The 25,999-nt window shown below is 37.5% G+C and overlaps 1 protein-coding gene across 2 annotated transcripts in view; it reads left to right on the top strand.

The window, feature by feature from the left end:
* The window catches only part of ATP6V1H (ATPase H+ transporting V1 subunit H), a 48,494-nt gene extending 24,969 nt beyond the window's left edge, over positions 1–23,525 (top strand). For both annotated transcript variants that reach the window (XM_059860538.1, XM_059860547.1), the window contains exons 10-14: positions 2,880–3,058; positions 3,855–3,980; positions 6,149–6,250; positions 11,094–11,207; positions 22,544–23,525. In XM_059860538.1, coding sequence (XP_059716521.1) covers positions 2,880–3,058; positions 3,855–3,980; positions 6,149–6,250; positions 11,094–11,207; positions 22,544–22,604 — 582 coding nt within the window. In that variant the 3' untranslated portion in view covers positions 22,605–23,525. The remainder of the gene's footprint in view (positions 1–2,879; positions 3,059–3,854; positions 3,981–6,148; positions 6,251–11,093; positions 11,208–22,543) is intronic.
* The last annotated feature ends 2,474 nt before the right edge of the window (positions 23,526–25,999 follow it).

Genomic DNA, 25,999 nt, shown 5'->3' with positions numbered 1-25,999 from the left:
TTGCTAGTGGTAGTATGCAGTCTTTTACTAGTAATAAATATTTGCTATTCAATGCCTTCTTAAAATAAGCTTGACTAAAAAAAGAAATGTTAACACAGGCACTAGTGATTTCTCTTTTTTTAGTTCAAGGTTTTTTCTTACTGGTACTACTGTAAAACCCTGCAGTTACTAATAGCTGATAAATTTTACCTTATGACGCTTTAATTAACAGAGTATTATTTTGAATGCATATGTTTGTCCAACTGAGAACTTACTTTTATTTACTAGTCCAAAAATCTTTTCTTGGTGGCTCTGTAAAAGCAGATGAGAATACCCATGTAAGAGTGATTAGTTGACTTACTGTGTCTGTGTTACTTGAAAATTCCTGGTCCTATATGAGATAATTAGAAAGAATTGAGTACCTAGGCTTGATGTTTTTACTGTGAGTGTACCATTTTAGGTTCATGGATGCTACTAGTTTTATGTGTATGCTTGCCAAGTGTCTTGTGAGTAATACAGGAAAGCTGTAACAACTTGTAATGCTGTTTTCAAGCAGCACTTGGTATTCCTGAGTATAAAATGCAGGTTTTGGAAGCTATTTGTTTTCCTGGATGTTCTAATAGTAAGTGTTGCAAGCACATTAGAATGGGGAGAGGGAAATTGTGGCTTACTGATTTGCTGATTAGCAATGATAAGCTGTATCAAAGTGCTTACACTGCCTCTCTATCTGGAAACATCTGCCACTGAAATATTTCTGGATAAGCCAGATCATAAGAATCTGCTGTTTGTCTTGTTGAAGGAGTACAGTGGTATGAAAACTTCAGTAAGAGCTATTCTTACTCTATGTTTTTACTATATTTTTATTATTCTTATTCTCTAGATGTTGTACTGTTCTTAAAGATCTTGATGTTAGGATTAAGCAGGGACATATAGCAAGACAAATTGGAAGAAAAATTAAAAGAGAAAAAGAAGCTGAGAAGCTCAGCAGTTAATATCCAGTTTCTTCCTATTCTGAGGTCATAAAAAATAGGAGAAATAATTGCTAGTTCTTAGATCTACTGTGTTTTGCAAGAGGAGACAAAAATGAAGCTAATTTTTTTTTTAATTAAGGCTAAGAAAGAATAAGTTGTTTCTGATACAAGCTTGGGGGAGTGTAACTTAGCTGTTTCCTTTCTCCAACATTAAGGACTCGTGTTGGTGTGAAGATGAGTTGTTAACTGGCAGCCAGGAACATAATGGATTAGAAATTAGACATCAGAGCTGTGAGTTCTGAAGCAAAATTAGGTAGCAGAAGAAAAGTAGTCCTTTTCCTGTATGAGATGCCACAGTTTCTGGGGGGGGAGGGAATTGAATAAAAGACTAGGCTTGATGATTCTAGCATTATGGATTCTAGCTGTCTGTCTATGCATTATGGAAAGTACTTAGTGAGTCTAGGCAACTTGGATGTCCTCTCTACTACTTCTCCTAATTTGACATATTTCACTTTTATGTCAAGTTTATTGCCTGAAGTATATAACTACAAATGTAATAATCTTTTCTATAAAGCAACAAATATTGGACACTCCTCTCTCTTTGAATCTGTTTTCTCTACCTATTATTTTATCCCCTCATTTTTCATACTTTTATCCCCTCCTACATCTGTTTCCTGCCTAAAACTATTCTTATACCTTAAGATTTTGGTTTTTATTACTGCATAGTTTACTGATCCATTCTATATAGTCATATGTTTGTGTTTTTACTTTGTTAACATACCCTTTCAAATTCACTATGAAAAGCTTGAGCATCCCATTATGGTATCAGATAGGTAATAATATTGGGAATAGCTTCCACATCTGCTTGCAATTAGCTTAACTAGGAGTTCTTTGGAACCTTTATCCACTTGCTCCTGGAACCCCTTGAATTGTCTAATTTAAGGTTCATTATTTTTTCATTTGCTCTCATTAGTAGTTTTAACTCTTAAGTAAATTAGCATTTCTTTCTGTGAATTACCTTTTAGTTCTCTTACTGAAGTAGAAACTGGGGTGCCTTTTTTCTGCACATTAAAGCTAATTGTATATGGCCATTAAAAGCAGTAATATGACTTATATTTAGTTTTCAAGTTTTAAAATTGATTTGCAGTGTTCTGCTTCAGTAACTAATAGGATGCCTGATATAAAAGAACCTCAAGTGTAATAGGTCAGTGACAAGAGTGGTGCAGTCAAATTTCTTCTGTATAGTTTCACTGCTTATTTCTGGCAGACATTAAGTCCTATTTATATGAACACCTGTTCTGTTTATTAAGGACTTTGTCTTTTGTATGAAATTCATGTTTTCAGCTTTATCAAAAAGTGCAGGTGGCCAGCTTTGATTGAAAAATATAATTGAAAGCTGATAAAATGGAGTAGAAATGTAATGACTAGATGATATTGGAACTTGACTACTGCATTTTGTGCTTATACTTCCAGTCTTACCAACAAGCTTCTGTTTAAGTAAAAATGTCTAGTTGGAATATTCCCAAACTTGAAAAGAGCTGATCTAATCCAGATGGTAACTTTGAATTGGAAATAAGACTTCAGGTTACTTTTTTTAAAGGCTCTCTGCCTCATGCTATTGCTGCACAGAAAACTAAAATGATAATCCAAGATAAAAGTGGCTGTTTATGGTGGAGGTTCTGGTATTTGAGATATAAGCCTGCCTTTTTTCTTTGAATAGTATTTGTAGTAACCTCAGTTTCATGTGGAAAATATTCAAAACAGGTGAATTAGTACTTTCTGTTATTAAAGAAAGAGATTATTTCAGGAAGTGGTCAATTTTGTGACTTAGTAATTTAAAAAGTTCCAGTAAGAGTATTTCTTTAAAATACTGCTTTGCTTCAAAGTAGTCTGTTCTTAAACAAAATAAATACATCTTTACTTCCCTAGAATTTGTTAGAGAAATCTACTGAGAGAGAAACTCGCCAAGAATATGCTCTTGCCATGATTCAATGTAAGGTTTTAAAGCAATTAGAGAATTTGGATCAGCAGAAATATGATGATGAAGACATCAGTGAAGATATCAAATTTCTACTGGACAAGCTTGGTGAGAGCGTGCAGGACCTTAGGTATGTTATGCAGTGTGCTCTTTAAAAAATGCAGTGAGGTGAATGTTGGTAGAACTTTTTCTTTTGTAAGGCTAAAATATCTACAGAATTATGATATGTAAATGCTATTTACATATCATAAGATATGAGAGAGAGCATACAGAGATGTGCTGGTTGTTAGTTTCCCATTGTATGTCAGTATTTAGAGGCTGAAAAGAAAATAAATAGAAAACAAGTTTTCATTTGTATATACGATCTTTGTAACTGAGAAATTGTTAAAGGACTCGAAAGTGATCTTAAAGGATTTCCAGTCAAAACTGAAGTCTACCTGATTAGAATAATTTCTACTGTCCAGATTAACTCAAGTTTTTGCTAGTGTTTACCTAGTTCTTGGTCTTGTGCCTAAACTGAAGTGCATACTGTAGGTAGTGTCAAAGGTTTAAGTGGATTGAAGGTAGAGTGAAATCATTGATTGGGGAAGTTAAAACATAAAAACCCAGAAAAACAGAGAATTAAATTCCAAAATGTTACATTTGTGTGGTTGAGTTTTTAATTTTTTTTTAAATTTGTTTTCTGGGGATAGTTTTGGGGCGGATAGAGGGTTGTGCTTGGAAACAAGTTTTTCTTCTTGCCTCTCATGCATTTTCTTAGTTACCAAATGGTGAGACAGGAAACAATTCTCATACTCTGCAGAGCACTGACTTCCAAATGTGTCACAGCAATTTGAGCTCCAGCTTTGTTAGGGACACGCTTGGGCATATGGTTCAAAGTGGTTGTAGAAGCTTGGCACATATTTCATTTAGGTCTTGTGTTGCAGCTCCTTTGATGAATACAGCTCTGAGCTCAAGTCAGGAAGACTGGAGTGGAGTCCTGTGCACAAATCTGAGAAGTTTTGGCGGGAGAATGCTGTAAGACTAAATGAGAAGAATTATGAACTACTCAAGTAAGTTTTCAAGTCTTGAATAATGTGATCCTTTAATGTTTTCTGTGTTTAAATGAACCAGAATCCAATAAAGGTTTTGCATTTTAACACAAAGTCAGAAATGAAAGCAAAACATCCTGCTTATTTTAGATAAGCAAAACATCCTGCTTATTTTAGAATGTGTAGTTTGCTGTGTTCAAAACCAGAATTGTTTATTTGCCTTTACTGGTGAAAATGTATTTATGATAAACTAAAGATATTTCCTCTAACTTGCATGCAGGTTTCATTTGATTAAAAAATGTTTTTACTGTATCTTAATCTTAGATTTGTGTTGTGTGGTGATGTTGATCTGAGTAATGAACTCCTGTCTTGCATATTTGGGAGTTGAAAGTTGTGGTACCCTTCCATGAAAAATTTTGCAATGTGTGTATTTTGTGTTGGGACTGTTTGGAGTACATGGATTGTTAGATGAAGTGAGCCTTAACTCATATTTATTTGCAGTCGAGGACTGGCTGTCTGGCATATGAAACTATGTCCTGAAATGATGCCTGGCTCTTGTCATTAACTGATAACACATGGTGTTCTTTCAGTTCAGGGCTTGCTAATAAGTGCCAGATCTAACAGAAATCAGGAGGTCAAATGGAGCATGTGAGATGTTAGAAGACATGGCAAGAGCAAGGTGATCCTGAGATTTATGTGCATTTTGGCTGGCCTGACACCTTAGAAAAATTCTGATAAATTCTTCCCTGAGTGCATATTGTTGAATATGTAGGATTATAGACTTAAAAATCTTAGATGCTGACAACTGTGGCATGAAGTTGATGTTGAGGCTTAGTATTTCCTGTGGTGATTACAATGTTTTGCTGTATTTATTTCTCCTGATTCTGGGACCTAATTTCTTGCGCTTCTGCTGCTACAAAGACAGTGATCTTCAGTAGTTCTTGACACACACCCAAGTCTCAAAAAAATCCCCCAAAAACTCAACACCAAACCAAACAAACCAATCCTCAAAAAACCCACCGACCCTCCACCACAACATAATGGGGAGATTCTTGCACCTCAGAACTTAATTTTTTGCTTTGTAAGGCATTTGACAGACAATAGTTATTTTCTTTGAGCCATATAATTTTATTTTTCCTTATTTGCCTGCTTATTAGTTTTTTAAAGCTAATACTTTCACACTACTGTTAAAAATAATTGTTTTCTTACCTTCTGCCATTATTGCCCACTTTGATGTTGGGCTTGTATTTTGTTCAACATCATTATATGGCTCTTTGGTGTCTTCTGCTTAGTGTTACGGTTCAAGTTTCTGCTTCCTCGTCTTGTCAAAAGTAGGAGTTCTTTTCATTGAGAAGTGGTTTTCCTGTCACTTTCTGGCCTCTAGGGAGACAGTGGCCATGGTAATTTAATTTTACCAGAATGTTCACTTTTTTAATACTAGTTGAATTTTTAACCTACCAATTTCAGCTTGTTTCTAACTTTGTCTGACTAGAACACATTTGTCATCTCCCTAAGCATAGAATACTCGTAAATTTCCAGTGATCTCTATGTTTAACCTTTTCAGCCGTGCCTAACCTTCATAATCTGTGTTATTTTCCCCCCTTCTCATTACTGGCTAGAGAACAGTGTTGTAGTGTTGTAGCTGTTTTCCACTAAAGGTGGTTTAACTACTTAATTAAAAAATTCAGACAGTGTTAAGAGTCTAGAAGCTGTTTTATGCTTCTTACAGCTCTGTGTTTCTATGCAAGCTATGAAAATACTGTGGCACTGGAGTAATTTGCAAGGAGCATAGCTATCATCTGAGTCTTTGAGTTAGGAAAGAACTGCTTTTTAATGAAGTTTGTCTAGAACTCAGACTGTTGGTCTTGAAGCCAAAGTACAAAAAAAGGAGACATTTTGTAATCCTTGGTTATAGGTATTTGTGTATGTAGCTTACTAAACTGACTCTAGTGAATACTTTAAATAATTCTGTTAATTAGTGCAGGTTCCCAATTTTGTTAACAACTGCATTGTTTGGAAAAGGTTCTAGCTTTACTGTTTGGGTGACTTGTAAAACATTTTTATGCTTATGGGCTTTGTTATTTCAAGTTATCACTGATTAAAAACCATCAACAAATAAGATAAGCGAAACAAAAAAAATAAGAACCAACCCAAAGCCTGGGACTTCATTGTTTCAAATTCTTTCTTAGGATCCTGACAAAACTTCTGGAGGTTTCTGATGATCCACAGGTGCTGGCTGTAGCTGCTCATGATGTGGGAGAATATGTACGACACTATCCCCGTGGGAAACGGTAGGAAAATGCCAGTATGTTGTTATCCTAGAAGGTAGCTGGAGTGTGTACTGTGCCTGTGGCACTTTCTGCTTATTTATATTAAAATATGCTACAAAGGGATTGCAGATTATGCTTAAGTTTTATTTATTGGGAAGATAAGGAAACACAAACTAGATCAGATGAGAAACTGCAAACTGGATCTTTGACATAATAGATTTCAATGTCTCTTAACTGTGAAGGGAACCAATGATTAAAGTAAGTATTGAATACAATGTTTAGACTAAAGCAGAAGCCAGGCACCAGAAGAAATTGGAGGAACTATCAAGAGTTTAATCAACATATAATTTTTCTTCTCTATGACTAATTGGACTGTAATTACTGGACTTGGGGTAGACATGGACTATTCCAGCAATGCTAAAGACTGTTTTGTGACTTAAGACTACAGAGAATTTTTTTTCCACAAACAATTGCTAGTGTAATTTCAGTGATGCACAGATTCAGTTTTCACTCTTCCATTTAAGCATGTTTTTGCTAGACAAATACTCATTTTTGTGAAAGCTTTCGTGTTCATTATAAACTCAAATTGCTGTTGAAATACACATGGACATTGCTATATTTTTCTACTTTAAAAACCTGTGAGCAAAGATGTTTACTGAGTAATTGCATCTCTAAGGTAGAGACCACTGAAGCAGAAAGAAGCCTTTGTTTTTTGCAGGAAACTGGCTCATCACTTAGACAGAGGCACATGTGATTTAATTTTTGTAGCAGAGAAGCAGTCTGTTCCTGGTTTCTGCACAGGGTTTAATGTATGTCATGGTTTAACCCCAGCTGGCAACTCAGGGTCCACATAGCCACTTGTTCTCTCTACAGCAAAATGGGGGAAGAGAAACAAAAGTAAAAGTGAAAAAAATAGTGGGTTGAGATAAAGACAATTTAATAGGTAAAGCAAAATAGGGAATTAATTCACTGCTTCCCACAAACAGGCAGGTGTTTAGCCATCTCAGGGAAAGCAGGTCTTCATCATGAGTAATGGGTACTTGGGAAGACAAGCACCATCACTTTGAATGGTTCCCCTCTTCCTCCTCCTCCTCCTCCCAGTTTTATGGGCTGAGCATGTTGCCATATGGTATAGAATATCCCTTTGGTCAGCTGGAGTCAGGTGCCATGGCTATGTCCTGTCCCAAGTCCTTGTGCAGCCCCAGCCCTCCTGCTGGTGGGTGAGGAGCAGAGAAGGCCTTGGTGCAGTATGAGTGCTGCTCAGCAATAATGAAATCAACACTGGTTTTAGTACAAAGAGGAAAATTAACTACCTCAGCTAAAATCAGCTCAATAGGTAAGATGAGAACAGCCTTCTAGCCTTGTTGGGAATTTCATGAACTGTTCTTGTGCAGACTGCTGTCTTGACAGTAGTAGAATCATGGACAATAGACTGAAACTTCAGGCCATGTGTATGCTAGGAAGGTGTGTTGGCTCCAGCCCTTGTGGTCTTGTAAGAACTGAAATGGTATTTGAAGGAGAGGCAAGATATCCTACAGTAAGGTGGAAACTAATAGTGCTGGAAGTGGCAAACCTGGAGGACTGGCTAATGCTGGTTGTTCCTGCTTTGACCTGCTCTTTGTATGAAATGATTTTATTACATGTTTGCCATAATCATTAAACAGTTAGCATGCATTTACCTGAATGTGTGGGCCAGTATGGCCATGCGATTGCTGGACCAAAGCTATGAAACCAGAGTGGATAAACAGGACCTGTATCTTTCTGTCTGTGCTTGGGAAAATGTATAGCTGTTAGGACTGCAGCTCCACTTAGCTCCCAGACTGTTAAGCCTATTCAGCAATGTGCCAGCCTTCAAAAGAAGTGGTCATCAGCAAATAAAAAGTCTCCTAGATACTGTTCTAACCCACATTCTTATCTCAAATGCTAATACTTTAGCTGCTTTCTGTTTACAGACTTGGCTTCTTTAGCTTTCTATTCCTTTGAACAAACTGAAATGCCTCAATCTCTTTCTTTTAAAGAATTTTGTTTGTAATCCAGTGTATTCTTACCAAATATGACTTCAGCAATTTTGGAACTAAATAAAAGCTTAAAATACCTATGGATTATGTGTCCATTCCAGCATAATAATCCATTTCTTACGGTTTTTTGGTACATAGTTGTGTACTGCTCCCATGTGTGATTGGTATTTCACACTCTCATTGCATGACTCACCTCCAGAAGGAATACAGTTCCTTGGTTTAGAAGAGAAGAATTCAGTTGTCCTAGATACTTACGTTTCTGTAAAGTGTTTATTGTGAATTCCTAACTGGATCATCCTTTGGCCTTTGAAGATTGCAGAGATGAATTGGATACTAAAACTACTTGACTTCACCTGTTGGGCACATTGGAGACCTAGAGCTACAGTTCTGGCTAGTCTTTTCCTTTGTCTGACAGAAGAAATGTTTGTTAACAAGATACTGTGTTTTTTCATGGCTGTTCTCCAATGCTTAAATAATTTTAAGTTGCTTTTAAAATTACACTTTGTGGATGAAATTGTTGAGCCAGTATCACTATGGACTTCTCATGAGGCTCACAAAGATGCATTTTCTGAGAGTGTAACAGCAGAAATAAAGTTTAGCACTGTTGCTTCCTGTCACTAAAAATAAATGCAGACTCCAGCGCAGCTTCCATGTGGCCCACAGATTATTGTTATGCATGATCAACACTTAGAATTTCTTGAATGCTATGAATGTGGGCTTTGTGTTTTACATGTATAAGAGATGGACACCTAGAGCCATTCTCTTCCTTAGCTCAGGATTCAGAAAAAAACTTGCATTTTCTTTTTCACCCTGGCTTTAAGATAAGCAGTGTGGATTTTATATATGTTTTCTGCTATAACAGTCTAAATTGTATTCATTTGTCTTTATTTGCTATGTCTTCTTTCTCCCTCTAAATGGGTCATGTTAAAAGCTGAATCTTCAGCATCCAGAGACTTTTTTGAAATGAAATTTTGGCTTAGTGCAGTGATGTTATGGGGAGCAGTTACTGCAGAAGATGTGCACGTATAACTGTTCCACTGGGCTCTATTACTTCTGTAAAATAAGCAGCAGTTGAGGAGAGGGGAAACTAAATATAGTGTTTTGGACACGTTTGGAACTTGAAGGAACATGATTCGCTGTGAACCTTCTTCGCTGTTTAGACCTTTGGGTTAAACGCATGGCTGGGAAGTGATCTGTACCTGTAGGCAGCATTATGCAAGAATGATAATGCTGTTCTTCAACTCCTCATGTTCTCAGCCATAATTTCAGTCATGTATTGTCATCTGAAAGAGCCTATTACCATTTGTGATTATAGGCTTTTAACCTTTCATTTTAGTTCTTGCTTTCTTCTATCATAAGAAAGCTTTTTAGTCTAATGCCTTTTTCACATCCTTTGACTTCCTGAAAATCTAGTGGCTTAAGTCAGTCCTTTAATAAAGAAAAAAATATTATTTGTGCTTCATACTCTTGCCTCTGTGTGCAGTGGTTTTATATTTAACTCATTAAAAAGGTGAGGCTGCATAAGGCAGGCATAAAGTTTTTTTTGAATCTGTTACATTACTAATAACTTCTTGAATTCTTGGCAAGGATTTTCCAGCTTGAAACAATTCCACTTTTCTGAATCTGTTCCTGCAAATATTTGAATATTATTGGGAAATAATATTCTCTGTGGTCTTAAGGATAGTTTTGACTGAGTTATAAAATGAAATTGAAAATTCTGTTTTTCATCTCCATGCTATGTCTTCATACCTGGTCTGTAGTTTGCAAAAATGCATTGTGTTGTGCAGCAGCAATGCATTGATCTGGCCATGAAAAGAGCAGTTCTACATGCAGATAGCTAATGCAAGCTTTAAATGGCAGGACAACATTAGGTTAACCCTCTAAAGCAAATGATAGTGTCTTCACAGGATAGCATGTTTAACTACTGAGTGAGAGAACTGATGTAAAAAACCATATGAAAGTCAGTGAGTAAATCAGCTTATATATTCCTTGCAAATTCTCTCCAAACTGACTGTTATGACAGACTGAAATGCTGCATGTGAAGTTGTCTGGATGGTGATACTTTTTCAAGTTTTAAGTGTGTTGCCTTCTACCAGTTTTATTAAGAAATAATATATTCATGGCATGCAATACAAGGTTTCATCAGTATTTCATAGGGGATTTGGTATAACTGTTAGAAAACTAAGGCTGACTGTGGTGGTGAAGTTTGTAGTGAAAGATGCAGCTGAAGCATATTATTTTTCTGGGAATGGTACCTTAACAGCCAGTTCTGCATCTTGTGCAGGAGTAGCTGTGGCTCTAGTACAGTTTGGATCTCAAAAAGCACTATATGTATGAGGTGGGTGATTTAATAGGTCTTGGTGTGATTACAAGCATTCTTCTGCAGTGCAGAAGAGATTGAGATTTTATTCTTGCAAAAAATGAGTGACCTGGTTGTCATCCATTTATGGGGTGGATGGCACTACCCCTCCTACCTAATAATTGATAATGCTGTACCCTGCAAACCCTTTTCCAGAGCTGTGTAAAGTAAATAACCCTTTCTGAAAAGGCTTCTTTTCTTGATTATTTATTTCAAAGTAGCAAACAGGAGTCCAGTATAAACACTCTCTGTTGTGAATTCTTAAAATATCCTTTTATAAAAAAATCAGTAGTTATTACAGAAGGTAATATGTATTTGTAACACATCAAGTGGGATGTGTATCTTGGCAAATAAATAATTTTAATGAAATAAATATTATATAATTTAAACTTATTTTCTTAATGCCTTGGATGAGAAGTGGTTGGATAAGATAGCTACCCAGAACTGAAAGTAATGTCAAAAAACTTGCTTCTCTCCTGTTTTTCAGAGTGATTGAACAGCTTGGTGGTAAGCAGCTGGTCATGAACCACATGCATCACGAAGACCAGCAAGTTCGTTATAATGCACTGCTGGCTGTGCAGAAGCTGATGGTTCACAACTGGTATGTGAAGATTATTTAACATACTAATAACCATGAGAAATCTTTGTTGTGGAGAGAGGATTCAAGACAGTAGATTTCTTTTAGGGGAGAAATAACATTTTTATGTGTTAAGACAGCACTTTTTAAACAGCAGATTAATATGATGCTTACGGTAAGAACTTAGTTTTTCTGTGTATTTTGGAGGTAGTTGATTTGAGTACCTTCCTTACATGGGTGAATGTCACTCAAGTAATTCACTTGAACAATGTATTTTAGCTTAGGTTGGGTATTAGGAAAAGGTTCTTCATCCAGTGGGTGATTGGGCACTGGAACAGGCTCCCAAGGAAAGTGGTCACAGCACCAGAGTTCAGACTGTTTGGACAATGCTCTCAGACACTCTTGGGCTGGCCCTGTGCAGGGCCAGGAGCTGGACTCCATGGTTCTTGTGGTTCCTTTCCAAGGATTCTGTAATGATTCTATGAATTTATTTGGGCTGTGTGTAGAGTAGCAGAAGTTTATGGGCTGATTGAATAGTTCTCTAGTAACCCTGAAGTCTTGGCAAGTTCTGCCGCAGAGCTTGCTGGTGTGTGAGGCTGCCTTTCCAACAGCACACAGGACCTTTATAGGGAAGCATTGAAGGGCTGAAGCTCTGAAAAACAGTGTTCATGAAACAACTTCATAGAAGTTGCCAAACTAATTAGGTATGCTAAGCATAAAGCATGGAGCATTAAAAATATTAATTAGGAGTTTTTAATCTGGTTATTAATTATGAGTGCACCAGAGCTCATATTTTCAGTCTGGCATTGCCTTAAAGCTAGATAAAATACAGGAATACATTTGAGTATATTGGAACGTAAGTGTTGAGATACCAAAAACTAATTTAGTTTTGGATTTAAACAACCTTTTATTTCTGAAAAGCTTAGTGCTTGGACATATCTATAACATCTGTCAATTTTCTTACCTATGACAGAATGTGAACTTCTTGAAAGGCTGAGTAGGGATGATGTTAGCAGTGTGAAAGTGATAGGGGAACATGGACTACTAAGCACCTTTGGACAAGTTAAGTCACCTCCTTGCTGTGACAGGCTGGCTAAGTTGACAAAAAGCTCCCATTGTCTCTCTCTGCAGTGTATCATAGGTGAAACAAAGCTAATTTTCTCCTTTTCCTTCTGAAGAATATAGGTTTTAAGGTTTTTACTCTCATGCATGTTATATTCATTATATCCTACTCCCTCTCTTAGATGCTGTGGGAACCTTCTATAAAAGAGAAACAGGTGTTTAAATACCCTACTATGAAAATTCCAGCTACTACTACTACTCTCCACCTGTTATGAGTACTTTGATAAATCACATGAAATTTTTGAGTGTGGAGATGGAGTCTAAACATATAGTCAAGTTCAATCTAATTTTTGGTCATTATTGTATATTATGCTCTACCCTGCTTCTCAGTTTAACACATTTCTTTTCTCACTATGCTGTTCTGATACATTTGAAACATTCTGAGTATTACAAACCAGCTGCTTTTAAATAGAAATTGTAGCATGGAAAGTTTAGTTACTGATACTGCCTTCTGCAGTATGGATGGGCTTTATTTCATGTGTGTTCTAATGTCTTGAAAATCTGGTAGGAAGACCTTTGGTCTTTCTCCAGCACAAACCTCATTGGTAGGAAAAGTTTTCCTGAATGCCAAGCCTGGCTTTTTCTCACTTTCAGTGAGAGACTACTCCTTGTAAAAACATCACATCTGGTCTTCTAGATTTGTTTTGGTTTTTTTAATGGTATGAACATTTCTGTGCCTGCTTTTCACAGTTTTTGAACCTTTAGACTTGAGACTGAGGGGGAGATGGCAAAAGTACCTAATTTCAGATCTTCAGAGGTGTCAGTAAAAAGAATCTTCTTAACTTAGTGCCACTTCCAGATTCACATTGTCATCTCTGTAGGGAATGTTTTCTTGTTTAATTCATAGTGTAACAAGCCTCTGGGACATACTGTCCTTGGCTCTTATTTGCCAAAGTAGAGTTCCCCCTGGCATGGATTTAGAGCTTAAGTGAAGGAAATGACACGCTGTTTGTATGGGGGAAGCTAGATCTGTCTTTGTGTAGGTGTGGCTTTTGATGAGTGTTGGGAGCTCTTCTGTTTCATTGCTGTCTCATCTCACCCCACAAGCTGTCCCCTGACTGCCACACACTGTGATTTAAGTGCCTACTTACCAAGCTTTGCATTGTCATAAGATATGTTATTCAGCAACTTCAAGGTTTTGTTTCCCTTGCTCTTCAGACCTGGGAAAACAATAAACATTTTTCCTCTTGCTTTCACTTATTCTGGAATTACAGTTATTTCACTCAAAGCAATTGTGTTTTTTTCCTTGAGTTTAACTGGCAGAGAACAATTTGGCATTACTGTTTGTGACACGTGTGACAGAGGTAGTCAGGCTTTTCCTGAAGGTTAAGTGAGAGAAAGATTAGAAAATAAAGCTTTGCTCTGCCACAATAAGGCTTGGTGCAAGTGTTGTGCCTGGAGCTAACAAAGGAAAACGTGGTGCTTGAATTGAGGGAATGCCATGGGGCAGCTGAAGTAGCATTCTGCCTAAAACTCAGCTGTATCATTTGACTGTTAGCTTAACTTAGAGACAATTAACTCCTAAGTAATTTGAGTAGTTCATTACAGGCTGCTCAACTGGCTTTCCCTTAGGGGTTTTTAAGTCAGGGATTAATGAGGGAAAATCAGACTGTCAGGCATTCTCTTAAATGGTGAAGCTACATTGGCAAAAGCAGTAACTGCTGTCAGCTTTTCAGATGAGATAAGTTCAAGTGAAATATTCCAGTTACATTTGCATGTTAAATGATCATGCACTTGTTGAAGCGAGGAGCAAAATTATCCTTATCATCGCTTACTGCCTGTACATGGGAATTAATCCTGAGTTTCAATCTGACTTGAATTGTGTTAGTCATGGCACCCCATGCTGGTAGTAAGAGCCTGTGTAGTGGGTTGACCTGGGTGCATGCACCCACCAAAGCTGCTGTTATTGCTCTCCTCCATGGCTGGACAGGGGAGACAAAATAGAACAAAGGATTCCTGAGCTGACATGAGGACCGGGAGATATCACTCACCAAATACTGTGTCACAGGCAAAACAGGCTCAAATTAGAGATAATTAATTGAGTTTATTACTAACAATACCAGAGCAAGATAGTGAGAAGTAAATATGACCTTTAAAGCACCTTCTCTCTACCCCTCCATCCTACCAAGCTCCACTTCCTCCCCTAGGGCTGCAGGTAGAGGGAATGGGGGTAATGGCCAGTTTGTCACACATTGTTTTCTCCCACTGGTTAGGGAGCAGAATGCTTTCCCAGCTCCATAATAGGGTCCCTGCCATGGGAGTTTGTTCTCCATGAACTTCTCCAGTGAGTCCATTCCATGGGCAACAGCTCTCCCCAAACTACTGCAGCGTGGGTCACTCTTCTGCGGCGTGCAGTCCTTCAAGAACAGACTGCTTCAGTGTGTGTCCCTCCACAGGGTCACAAGTCCTGCCAGGAAAGCTGCTCCAGTATGGGCTTCTCTCTCCATGAATCTGCAGATCCTTGTCAGGACCCTGCTCCAGTACAGGCTCCTCTCAGACATTCGCCTGCTCGGGCCTGGGGCTCCTGACCTCCTCCTTGAAACTGACATGAAGAGCATGAGTATGTTGGCAGGTGCTAAACAGTGGGAGTTAGGATGTGTCACTTGAGCATGATCAAGTATGGTATGGAAGAGGAATTCATAAAGGGCATACTGAATGAAGCAACAAATTGGACAAGCTTTGAATACGCAACAGGTTCATACATGGTTTTCTAAATGCACAGCCCAGACAAAATTACTTGCTCTCCATCTTTTAAAATGAGGAATTCTGCAGGGAGACAGTAAAAAATCTGAAACTGCCTAGGATTTGCAATATGCTATATTTAGAAACTGTTACTCTACAGATAGCCTCTGTGCAATGCCTACACAACTCATTGGGAGTGAGTTGTTCAGGGTGTAGTGGTTTTTAACTGGCAGCCACGAAGTTTGCACCCACCATCATCCCTTATTTTTTCCACCATCCCAACACAGGTGTGGAATGCTTAATAGAGTAGTAGGCTTAAATCTAGGAAACAATACGTACAGGATAATGACTTCCACTATATTTATTTCTCCGGGTTCTTAACAGAAGTTAACTAAATGAAAAGTTTGAGAAAATAGTGTCTCTGATAAAAATTATTCTTGTTAAAGAGATCAGTTCCTAGTTAGAATGAGACAAGTTAGGCAAAAATCCAATTAATTACAGGCACACTTGATATGTAATGGAGTATTCAATCTTTTTATTTGCACATAAATGTGTATTCCTGTAAAACTTCATTTCATGTAGGTGTAGAGGCTGTGGTTTTTTATTTGGCATATGCTCTCTGGGATTCACACTGTGCTCATGTTTTCTGTCATGAGATCTCTGCTCTTTTCAGAAACACTTTTTTTATATTTCTAGAGCTCATATTAGTGTGGAAGATATCAGACATTCTGCTCAGTTTGCATTTTCTTTTTTCAAAGAAATTGCTCATTTTCATGAACTATGCCAAAAACAATGTCACCAAAGAAGTAACTTTTTGATAATTTACTTCTAATTAGTGTTCTTTAAAAATTTGATTTCCTGATAGGAAAATTCAGTGAAACACTATTGATGTTGGTCATTCTTACATAAAAAGCTCTTAAGTGTTGTAAGCAAAAAATTCTTTGTAACTAAATCTTCTGTTTAAATATAAAACTGTTTTCAAATCACATTGCAAGGTTTAGTCAAGTGGGTTTTTTAAATTCACAGAATGGCTCTGTGTGTTAGTTCATAGCATATCTTATAAATGAAAAATGGCTCGTGCTTTGTCTCCCTAATAGAAATTCCATAGTGAATTGGATTTCACAGTTTATTTTCTTTTAAAATCAAATGCTTAAGTAGTAGCTTTGTTATAAGAGCTCATTGATCTGCTGTTTCTTCATAGCTTGTATGTGAAGTTGTGAACTGGAAGTCTAGAATAACTCTTTCTAAGATTGGACAAAACCAGGGAAACTGCTGGAAGGTAGTGTCTCAGTTTGAAGACTCACCTTAATGCTGCATTTCATTTTGTAAGGAGGGCTTTAAACCAAGCTATGAATAATGTTTTCAGTAATCATGATAATCTGTAGATTGTCTATTAATATTACTACATTCAGCTGAAGAAAGGGCTCCATTTGAAAACACAAAGCACCTCTCATGTAATGTTCATAATCCTTCTGTACAACCATTCAGACTGTTTAATTTTTATGTGCACATCAGAATGTTGAACATCTCTTTACTGTGAATAATTAAACAGAATCAATGTCCTGGATTTGGTTTATCTTAGCAGTTGGCTTTTGTTCTATTTGTTTGTATAAAGTGGAATCTGTTAAACTAAGTATTGAGTATTGCAGAGATTTTTGCAGTATCTTTTCTCTCTTGAGATCCACAGCCACATTTATAGGTCAAGGAGATACATGGTGAAAATCACCATGCTTTCACTGAAAAAGATAATATATAAAAATCTTCAGTTTGGTGTGTTGGAGGCCCAAGCTGTTTGGTCAAAGTGGCTTTGATTCTGCTGTGTATGTTTGTTTCTTTGTTTTTGTTGTTGCTTTGTGATGACTTACCTTCAAAACCACTCATGGTAGGTATTGGTATAATAGACACATATTTTATATTGTTTAATACCATTTTTAAATTGGAGTATTTCGTATTGAATAAATCCACTGAGTCAAAGAAGAAAATTGTGTTCAGTAAACAAATGACAAAAGAGAACAGCAGTTCCCCAGTGGTAGCATTCCAGCTTTGGCAGTCTTCCCAGCCCAGCTCTCTAGGAAGATGTCTCTGTTTGTTACTTTACTACCTTCATAACTGTTCTCTTCCTGTTTACTTCTGCAAAGATTATATTGAGGAGTATGTAATATGTATATATATATTTTTTTCTACACTATATTTAGAAAAGATATATAAAAATGTGCAGCATTATAACTTTGGATACAGCAGTAAAACATGTTAATATTACATATCAGAAACCGAATATTAACATCACTCCAGGTTTGATTTGGTTTCTTTATTTTATTTCCTGGCTTCTGTGACTGTGGCTCTGTGGGAGGCAAAGGCACTTGTGGTGGCCCCTGTGGAGCTCCACTTGCCTTGCTCCCAGCCACCACCAGAGTTAATGTGACACTGCAGTAACCATGTTCAAGGGAGCTTATTTGTAGAAAGCAATTCACTGCAATTCACTTGGGAGTTAAATGAACCAAAAGTGCTGTCTCACCAGAATACCCTGGGTGCCTTGTGAGAAACAGGCCTACACAGCTGGAATGGGTTAAAGGGTGGGTGTTCCAGCTCTGTCTCACATTGGATTAGATGGAGATTAGACAGATGGTTGTTGTGGTGTTGCCACTTCATGTGTTCTGCTCAGAGGTTCCAGGGATGGCTGGAAGTGTAACACTGTGGAGTGCAGCACAAGACAATGTTTTCATGGGTTACTTTAGCCTGCTTAGAATTGGGAGTACATCAGTTGTGTAATTCAAATACCTACTTGTAAAGCCACAATAAATTAGTAAAACTGGTCCATCTCTTTCTAGTCTAATAACTTTCCAGGTTACTAGATCTCTAGCAGAAATGCAACATAAGGCTGGCAAAACTGATCAATTTGTTCAAACTATTCTATCTGCTGCCTGTCCTGTGAACTTGTTTGCTTAACTGTTTGTCATATCTTTATGATTTGTCTGTAACCAGTGTATGTTGGCAATGTATTTTGAGTGTATTGAGTCAAATGGCAGACTTTTTGAAGGATTCCTTTAGAACTTGCTTTTCAATTTCATCTTCAAAAGTATGAGACTCTAGGTTTATGTTTAGATAGAGAAAAATAAAATCAATATTTTTATTTTGGTTTTTGTCAAAGAAAGGCATTCTGTCTCTTTGGAACCTCAGTCTGCTAAACCAAGCTAGAGATTGTAGATATTCAAGACTATCAAATATTTTTTGATAACTTCTTTAATAACCAGGATGCAAGAGTTAAATGTAAGAAAAGAGAAAATATGAAAATTTCATCCTTCCTTTATTCTGTGCTGCATCTACTTTTCTTCTTTGTCCATTAACTTTCAGTGTCCTTTAAAGGACAGGTAAATCTGACTGCACTGGAATTTGGAGTATAACACTGAAAGCAGTACTACTTAAACTTCAGAGCTTGTTTCTTTTAACACATGGCCCCTAGGGATCTGTTGTGTGTGTCTTATCATACCCTTCTATCATAGATTGTTTTTGACAATGATCTTTTAGTATATGGTATATATTAGTATAAAATTTGTAGGTGGTGTCTTGTGCTAGTTTGCAATCTCCTTATTCCATATTGACTGAGTTTACATGTTGGATCAGTCCCGTGTGCCTTTCCCTAAATAAACTTTAAGCATTTGATTCAATTATGACATTTAAATATATCTCTGCTTCAAGGTGTCAGTGGCTCTCACATGAAACAAAAACTGATTAAATTAAACAAAAGGAAGAAATAAATTAGAATAAGAATATGAGATAAAATGAATTCTTGTATTCACCTGTAAGCTTTCTTTTCTTCTTGAAAAAAGCACTTTGGGAACAGCAGAAAATGTGTGTCTAAAAAGAGTCCTCAAAAAGGGGGAATTTCTAATGTGGAAGGAATCTCACTTGATTGTTCTAGTTAGAATGAAAAGATTAATTTGCAAATGGAAATTACTTATGCTTCACTGTCAGACTTTTGGGTGACCAGGGAAGTGAAAGTGTGTGGTGTTTCAAGTCTTGTTGGTGTGAGCTCTAATTGAGAAATGAAAACTTTTATAGCTAGTCTCAAAAGTGTACTGTAGTCATGAGTACTACAGTTGCACTTTTAAAGCTTTTATGCTGTGCAGAAGAACTATTTTTTGTTCTTTTAAATTTATTCTGAATCAGTCATTTCATGTTTGAATGCTATTATGGGCAAATGCAAACTTGTTTGCACTTGGTTCATCTGCTTTTAATAAGGATGGTTTTATGTTGAAGGAGATAAGAAAATGTCTAAACCTGACCTTTTTATAAAGGCTTTTCTGTTACAATGTGAGGAAAATGATTTAAAATATCTTGTAGTGGTCCAATTCTTGGGCTTATAGCTTGCAATTAAAAAAAAAAAGTAAGTCTAATACCTACCTTATTACTTTCTGTTGTAGCATGCATCACAAATCTCAGATGCTATTTTGATTATTTTATTAAATGATTTTTTATCTTATGACAAGATCCATACTTTCATCATACCTGCTCTTATAGTGCAATGTGTTGAATGTTTGCAGTCTTACAGGTGACTTTAATTTTGTGAGGTAAATAGTAATTTTAAAATCTCAGTTTTTCTCTTAAGATTTAACTAAGTATTAGTGCAGGATAAAGTCTTAGACCCTTAATTTGCAATAGCATGGGGATGGATATTTATGTCCAACTTATGAGTGAAGTTTGGAGCTTACAGTGCTTCTTAACCTCCTAACAGGATGAAACACCAGTATTTATAAAATATATTTGAATCTTCTTATTCTTTTAATATGTGTTTTAGCAGAGGGAGAACAGAGTCCTACTTAACATTTTGGAGCAGGTCCAGGGGAGACCTATGAAGATGATTTAGAGGCATGGAAAACCTGTGCTGTGAGGAAAAGCTCTGAGCTGGGCTTGTTAAGCCTGGACAAGTGAAGCCTCTGGGGAGATGTTAGAGCATCTGTACAGTACCTAAAGGAGGCCTACAGGAAGGCTGGGCAGGGCCTTCTCACAAGGCCAAGGGATGATGGCTGTGAAATAAAACAGGGCTGAGTTAGATTAGATTAGATATCAGAAAGAATTGTCTCCTGTGAGGGTGATGAGACACTGGAAGAGGTTTCCCGGAGAATCTGTGGATGCCCCATCCTGTGGAGTATTCAAGGCCAGGTTGGAGGGGGCTGTCAGCAGCCTGGTGTAGTGGAAGCTGTCCCTGCCCATGGGGTTTGGACAGAGGGTTTGGAATCAGAGGATCTTTAAGGTCCTTTCCAACCCAAACCATTCTATGATTCCATGTTCATCTAATCTAGATCATGCAATAACTTGTCCTGGGTTAACCAGTGGCCCTCAAATGGAAGTGATAACCAAACAGAAAATTAAGTGATCCTTCTAATAGCTTGTAATGCAAGGTTTTTTCATTTCAGTGGCCCTTGGTGGTGGCTAAAGAGGTGATGGGGTAGGAACACTATGGGATTTTCACTTGGATTTGCAGCATGACACTGTAGAGATGTAACTGCAGGTACTCATTCTGTATGGGGAAATGGGATGTGAGCTTTTCTTTGACCCTGGACCTTATACATACAAAAGGTTTTGCAGGGAAGATCCTGTTCTACTTACTGTAGAAGTTGAATATGTCTGTGAAGGCACAAAGTACCTACAAAATGCGCTACTGCTCTGCTGCCTTGAAGATTTTTGCTGACTGCACTGCACTCTAGTGGGGTTTTTAGAAAGCCTTGGCCATGCATCTAAAGCAGTGTAAGCTTTATAATAGTTGTAGTGTTATGGGTTATTAGCTTGATTGATTTTCCTACTTTGAAGTAGGAAAGTGGGAATTTCACATTCAATATGGTTCGTCTGTGCTTTAAGAATAAATAATGTTGTGGGCTTGTAATATGATGAGCAGAGCCATGTATGCAGCAAGTGTCAGTTGGTTTCAAGGCTGGATGTCAGAGAAGAAATACTAGAATCAATACATGCATATAGGCATGAAACAAATAGAAAAAAAAATAAATAAAAAGACAACCAGAAACATCGAGGGAGCAGAAAGAGGTTTGGCGAGTGTAGAAGCTCTTCCATAGTTGCTGTCTGTGCTTTTGGATGACTGTCAAATTTTGTTTTGCTGGTACAGTTTTGAGTTCTGCAAAACCACAAGAGAGCAGCTCATTTCCTTCTTTGCCAGCAGGAACCTGTACTTTGAGGGTGATAACCTGTCTGTTATGAGCCGGAGTTGTATCTATTAAGTGGAGCCCAAGCATTAAAATACTGTGATTTTACAGCAACACCTGGTAGAGCTCTAAATGAAGGTGCTAAACCATAACATATGGTTCAGCATACAAATTATGTGTTATTTTCTTTGCTAGAGGTGTTTGAAGCTAACGTTTTATAGGAACTTTTGCTTTTCTGGATGCTTAGTGTTAAAACTTAGAAAAGTGGTGTTAGGTGATGCAGTTGAGGTGCTGAACTTCATTGTGCAATAGGAATTGCAATGCATAAAGGGATAACTGTTCAACCGGACCCTAAGCTGAAAACTAGTTTTTGAAATGTGCAAAAAACCTGATCTTTTAAATTAATTTTTTTAATAAAGCAAAAGCACATACTCTTGATTTATGTGGGGTTTTTTTGAGATTTCTTTTTGAACATCATCCTTCTGAGATGCTTCTAGTGCTTAACCTGTGTAGGTTGAAATATCTGTGTAGTGAGAAAGCACAGTTCTAAGTGTATGATCAGCAGTAGAAAAAGAACGCCTACATTTCACAAGTCCTGAAGCCTCTCTTTCACTTGATACAGTGGTACAATTATTGTATTTTCTGTGACAAGCAGCAACCCAGGTACTATTATTAAAGACCGCTTTCAGCTTTTTTATGGTTCCTTTTTGTCAAGTGTTGATCTGCTTTCACAAGAGACAGTGAAGGACTGTAACATACAGAAGAACTGTGCAGTATTTTTCCATGGGATTTAGACACTGTTGCTCAGGGCAAGTGCCAGTAATCTGGGAGATGTTCCAGTGTTGAGAGGAGAGATAGAAAGTAAGTGGCTTAGTGCACTTCAAAGTGCAGGTGGGGAAGACACTTTAAAGAAGGTGTTGGTATACAGTGGGCCTGGATTGATTATCTTTTATTTTTCTCAACTTGAATATGTAGTTACTGAGTCAGTGTCTATTTGCTTGCTTATTATATTGCCAGTATGTCCTTTGTGTTACTTGTGCTCCTGCAGCTAGGTTGTTGAAAGGGTTATTTTTAAATGTTTTGCCACAGCTTCTAAAATATGTACTTAACAAGAAAATGTATCTGCTTCATAGGTGTTCTGTGTCAGTTGTCAGGGCTTATAAATGTTTCCCATTGGGCTCTTTTTTTTCTAGACAGCTTTGTTATGTTTGATTTGTACTTTATTTTCATAGGGCACTTTATGGATGCTTGGGTGCACTCATTGTTGCTCTAGTCGACGTTATTTGAGGGATTAATTCTGAACTTAGAGCTTTTTCTTCTTTATACACTTTGTAATTCCCACCACTGTTGCACTCCCCATTCTCCAGAACAATTCTCAATCTAATTTTTGTTGTATTTCAGGGAATACCTTGGGAAGCAGTTACAGTCAGAACAACCTCAGACGGCCACCGCACGGAGCTAAACACTTCCATCAGTTCATGCAGTTTGTGCTTACAACTACAGTGTGTTTCTCTTTAAATGAATACAAAAGAAATTCTGAAATCACATGCTCTATGTCTGCTACGGGTGCATAAACATTCCAACTTTCCTCTAGTGTTGTTGGCTTACTAAAAATTTGTTTGTTCAACTAGTTCTGCTGAATATGCATATTAGCTTGTTCTATTCTGAATGTATATGAAGAAATGTGGCTAATATATTGCATTTGTTTTATGTATTTATTCTCATAATAAAGACTATTATTAAAGGATATCCATTCCATAATGGATATTATAATTAGCCTAGAAAAATTGGTTTGTTTTTTTTTTTAGTGGCTTATCAGTGTTGTCACTTTCCAAGAAAAGTAAGTTGTCCCCTTATGTCTTGGACAAATTAATAAAGCTGTGACTTAGTGCTTCATAGAAAGTGCAATAGCCTAAGAAATACTGATTATCAATACTAAAATATGTACCAAGTCTCAAAATAGTGTTAAAATTGTAGATAAAAGCAAAGGTATGGGTGGGGCTTTTTGGGGGGGGTGGGGTAGTTCTTTTGTTAGAAACTACATTAAAAAATCTGGAAATGAGAAGAGGAAAAGAAAATGAGCACTCCTCCATCAGTGAAAACATACCCTCAAGATTATTAGTCCAGCTGTATAACACCAGTGGTTAAGGCTGTGGATCAGAGATCAAGTTGAGGGTGGTTTGTTTTTTTTTTAATGTGCACTACTAACTGCTGAAATTGTAATTTCATGGAGTTTTTGGTTATTGAAAATACTTGTAAATGTTATGGTTCTGGTTTCATTCCAAAATCCATTGTATTTCTTTTATATTAAGCCAGATAATTTGGCTATCAATATTTTCTGTGTTTTGTAGCTTCTGTAATCAATAAATTTATGCTGATCTTGGCTTGGCATATGAGAACAGTTTTGTTGCACAGATAGAAGCCTGGCTCTAGGCACTTGCAATACCAAGCAGTTAATATTCTTGTGATTCATTATTAGAATTAAAAAAAAAAAAATGAACATAATTCTTAATCTTGTCAGTAGTCATTTGAGGTGCAAGTCTCTGAGGAAGCTTAGAGTACTTTGTCATCAAGTGAAAAGACTAATTGGGAAAACTTTCCTTATCCAGCCTGGATTTTCATCATATGTAATTAAAATTTGACCACTATTGCAGTGGAGAGAGAAGAGAGTTAGAGGACGACAGGTTGATGTTTTCTTGGTCTGCTTAATTAAAATTGGATTGTGTAGCTTAGTGACTGCTGCTTACTTTTGCATATAGAAGGCAAAGGCCTTGATACTGTAGACAGTATCACAAGACTAGAAAGAATTAACCCTCACTCCAACTAAAGTCAGTTTATGTGAGTAGATCTTAATTCAGCACTGCATATTCCCACAGTGCTGGGGGATACAGGTGGTGTGGGAAGTAGCTGGGAGAACGAGGGTGCACCTACACTGCCATTCTCACCTTGGGTCAGTTGAATGCTCTTGGAATGAATCTCTGAGTCCTTCCTGCATTTCACACTTCAATTTCCATTGCATGGTGGTGTCAGCCCATGAATGGGTTGCTTCTCCAATCAAGCTGAGTCTCAGGATGCACATCTTGCATGATGTACATCATGCTGGACATCCTGTGTGTCTTGGCTATGTGGCCAGCGTTCAGTCTGCTGCACCATGTGAGATTTTGTTTGAAGCATGGCCTTTAGAAATGCATGCAGAGTGAATGCTGAATTAGCACCGAGTGTCTTGCTCTACAAATCAGCTTTTCATGTCTCACTTGACAATGAAAGCAGGGCCTAAGACTGCGCTAAAAGATTTGTCCTATGGTTGCAGCTGTAATGTTGGGTCCAAGAACTGTGACATGGCATTAATGAGAAAGGAATGTCTCCCCTCCTTCAAAACCAAGTGTGTTTCCTTTTCCAAAGGGAACACTAAAGCACTGCTGGGTAGGGAGATCTGGGATTAATCACAGAAGTAAACATGATGAATATTACCACTGGAAAACTCTTCAATTCTGGAGGAGCTAGAAAGAGCCAAGTTACTCATAATGTGAAACAAAATTGCTTACAGGGGTTGACCTAAAACATCTGAGTATTATTTTCATGTATTATACAAATAAATTCTCCTCTCCTGCTTTGCTAGTATTATCCTGTGCATAATTTAATTCTTCATCATGTGGTGTGTTTATAAGCTGTGTGTTACCTGGCATTCTCTGACATTTAGTTACCACCTTGTGTCCAACAGCTCTCTAATTAAAGCAGTGGTTCTGAAGTTTCACTTATATCCCTGTATGTTATTGATGTCCTGGTGCCTGTGAAACCTGAAAGCCTGCAAGCTCTGAGATTTCCAGCTGCCAATGGTAACATTTAGGTGGCTCAAAGCTTGGATCTGAGTGAGTTTCTGCCAACAATTGTGCCTTAAGAAGCCTGGAAACCTGCAGGGGAGGGTGTTACGGAAGGCTTTGTTGTGCAGCCAGTAATTTGGACTGAAGTTGCCAGAGCTGAGATTTCTGCAGGAGTCAGACTGCTCGTGATGCCCTACAGGTCCTGGGGAATCTCAGCATAGCAGGGAGCTGCAGGGCAATTTCCAGATGTGGGTTCTTCATCTCCCATCCCACTTGTTGGCAGTGAAAGGCCTTCATCCGTGGTCCCAAGAGAGAAAGGAGGACAGAGCTGTTGAGCTTTTAACCTTTGAAATCAGGAAAATCAACCAAAAGTTTTTGTTGAATTTTAATTAATTAATAAAACTTTCTACTGAGTCTGGTTTTTTGTCTCGCAAGCCTACTGCTAGCTTTTGCTACTGAGTGTTGTTTTTATTATTCACCTGTTTGCATTACTCACTCTACTGGTCAGCCTCTTTCTCCCAAAATCTGGCCTAGTGCAGGCAGGCAGATGCCATGGTGGCATGTTGGTGTGATGATGGTGAGGATAGAGCACAGTGTCAGGAAGAGAAATGTGTGCCAGCAGCTTCCTTTGTTCCCTCTGGTGATGTGAAGATTTAGAGACGGCTGGAGATGAGCTGCCATGGACCAGATAACTGACTTGCTCCTGAAGCGAGGAGATACAGGCACCATCCTCCAAATTAGGGTAATCAGTCTTCTCTGGGAGAAATTCACTGCTTTCCTAACTTTTGATTTCATTCTTATGTTTCATCCAATAATAAATGGAGTTTAATTTTCCTTTAATTTTCCTGGAGTTTAATTAAAGTAACAGAGCCTTTGAAATCTTTAGATAAACTGACTTTTAAGTCTTGCATTTGAGATTTCTTTTACTTTTCTGGTTAAATGACTTTCTTTCAACTTTGGTCTTGGTCTGAAATCTGAAGGGGAAAAAAATTTGAGTAAGTTTTCAAGACACAGCAACTATGAAAAAAATTTAAAC

Source organism: Haemorhous mexicanus, chromosome 1, assembly GCF_027477595.1.
Source record: "Haemorhous mexicanus isolate bHaeMex1 chromosome 1, bHaeMex1.pri, whole genome shotgun sequence".
NCBI classification, from domain to species: Eukaryota; Metazoa; Chordata; class Aves; order Passeriformes; family Fringillidae; genus Haemorhous; species Haemorhous mexicanus.
The sequence above is the reverse complement of the archived record's forward strand: the minus strand, read 5'-3'. Positions and strand labels throughout refer to the sequence as shown.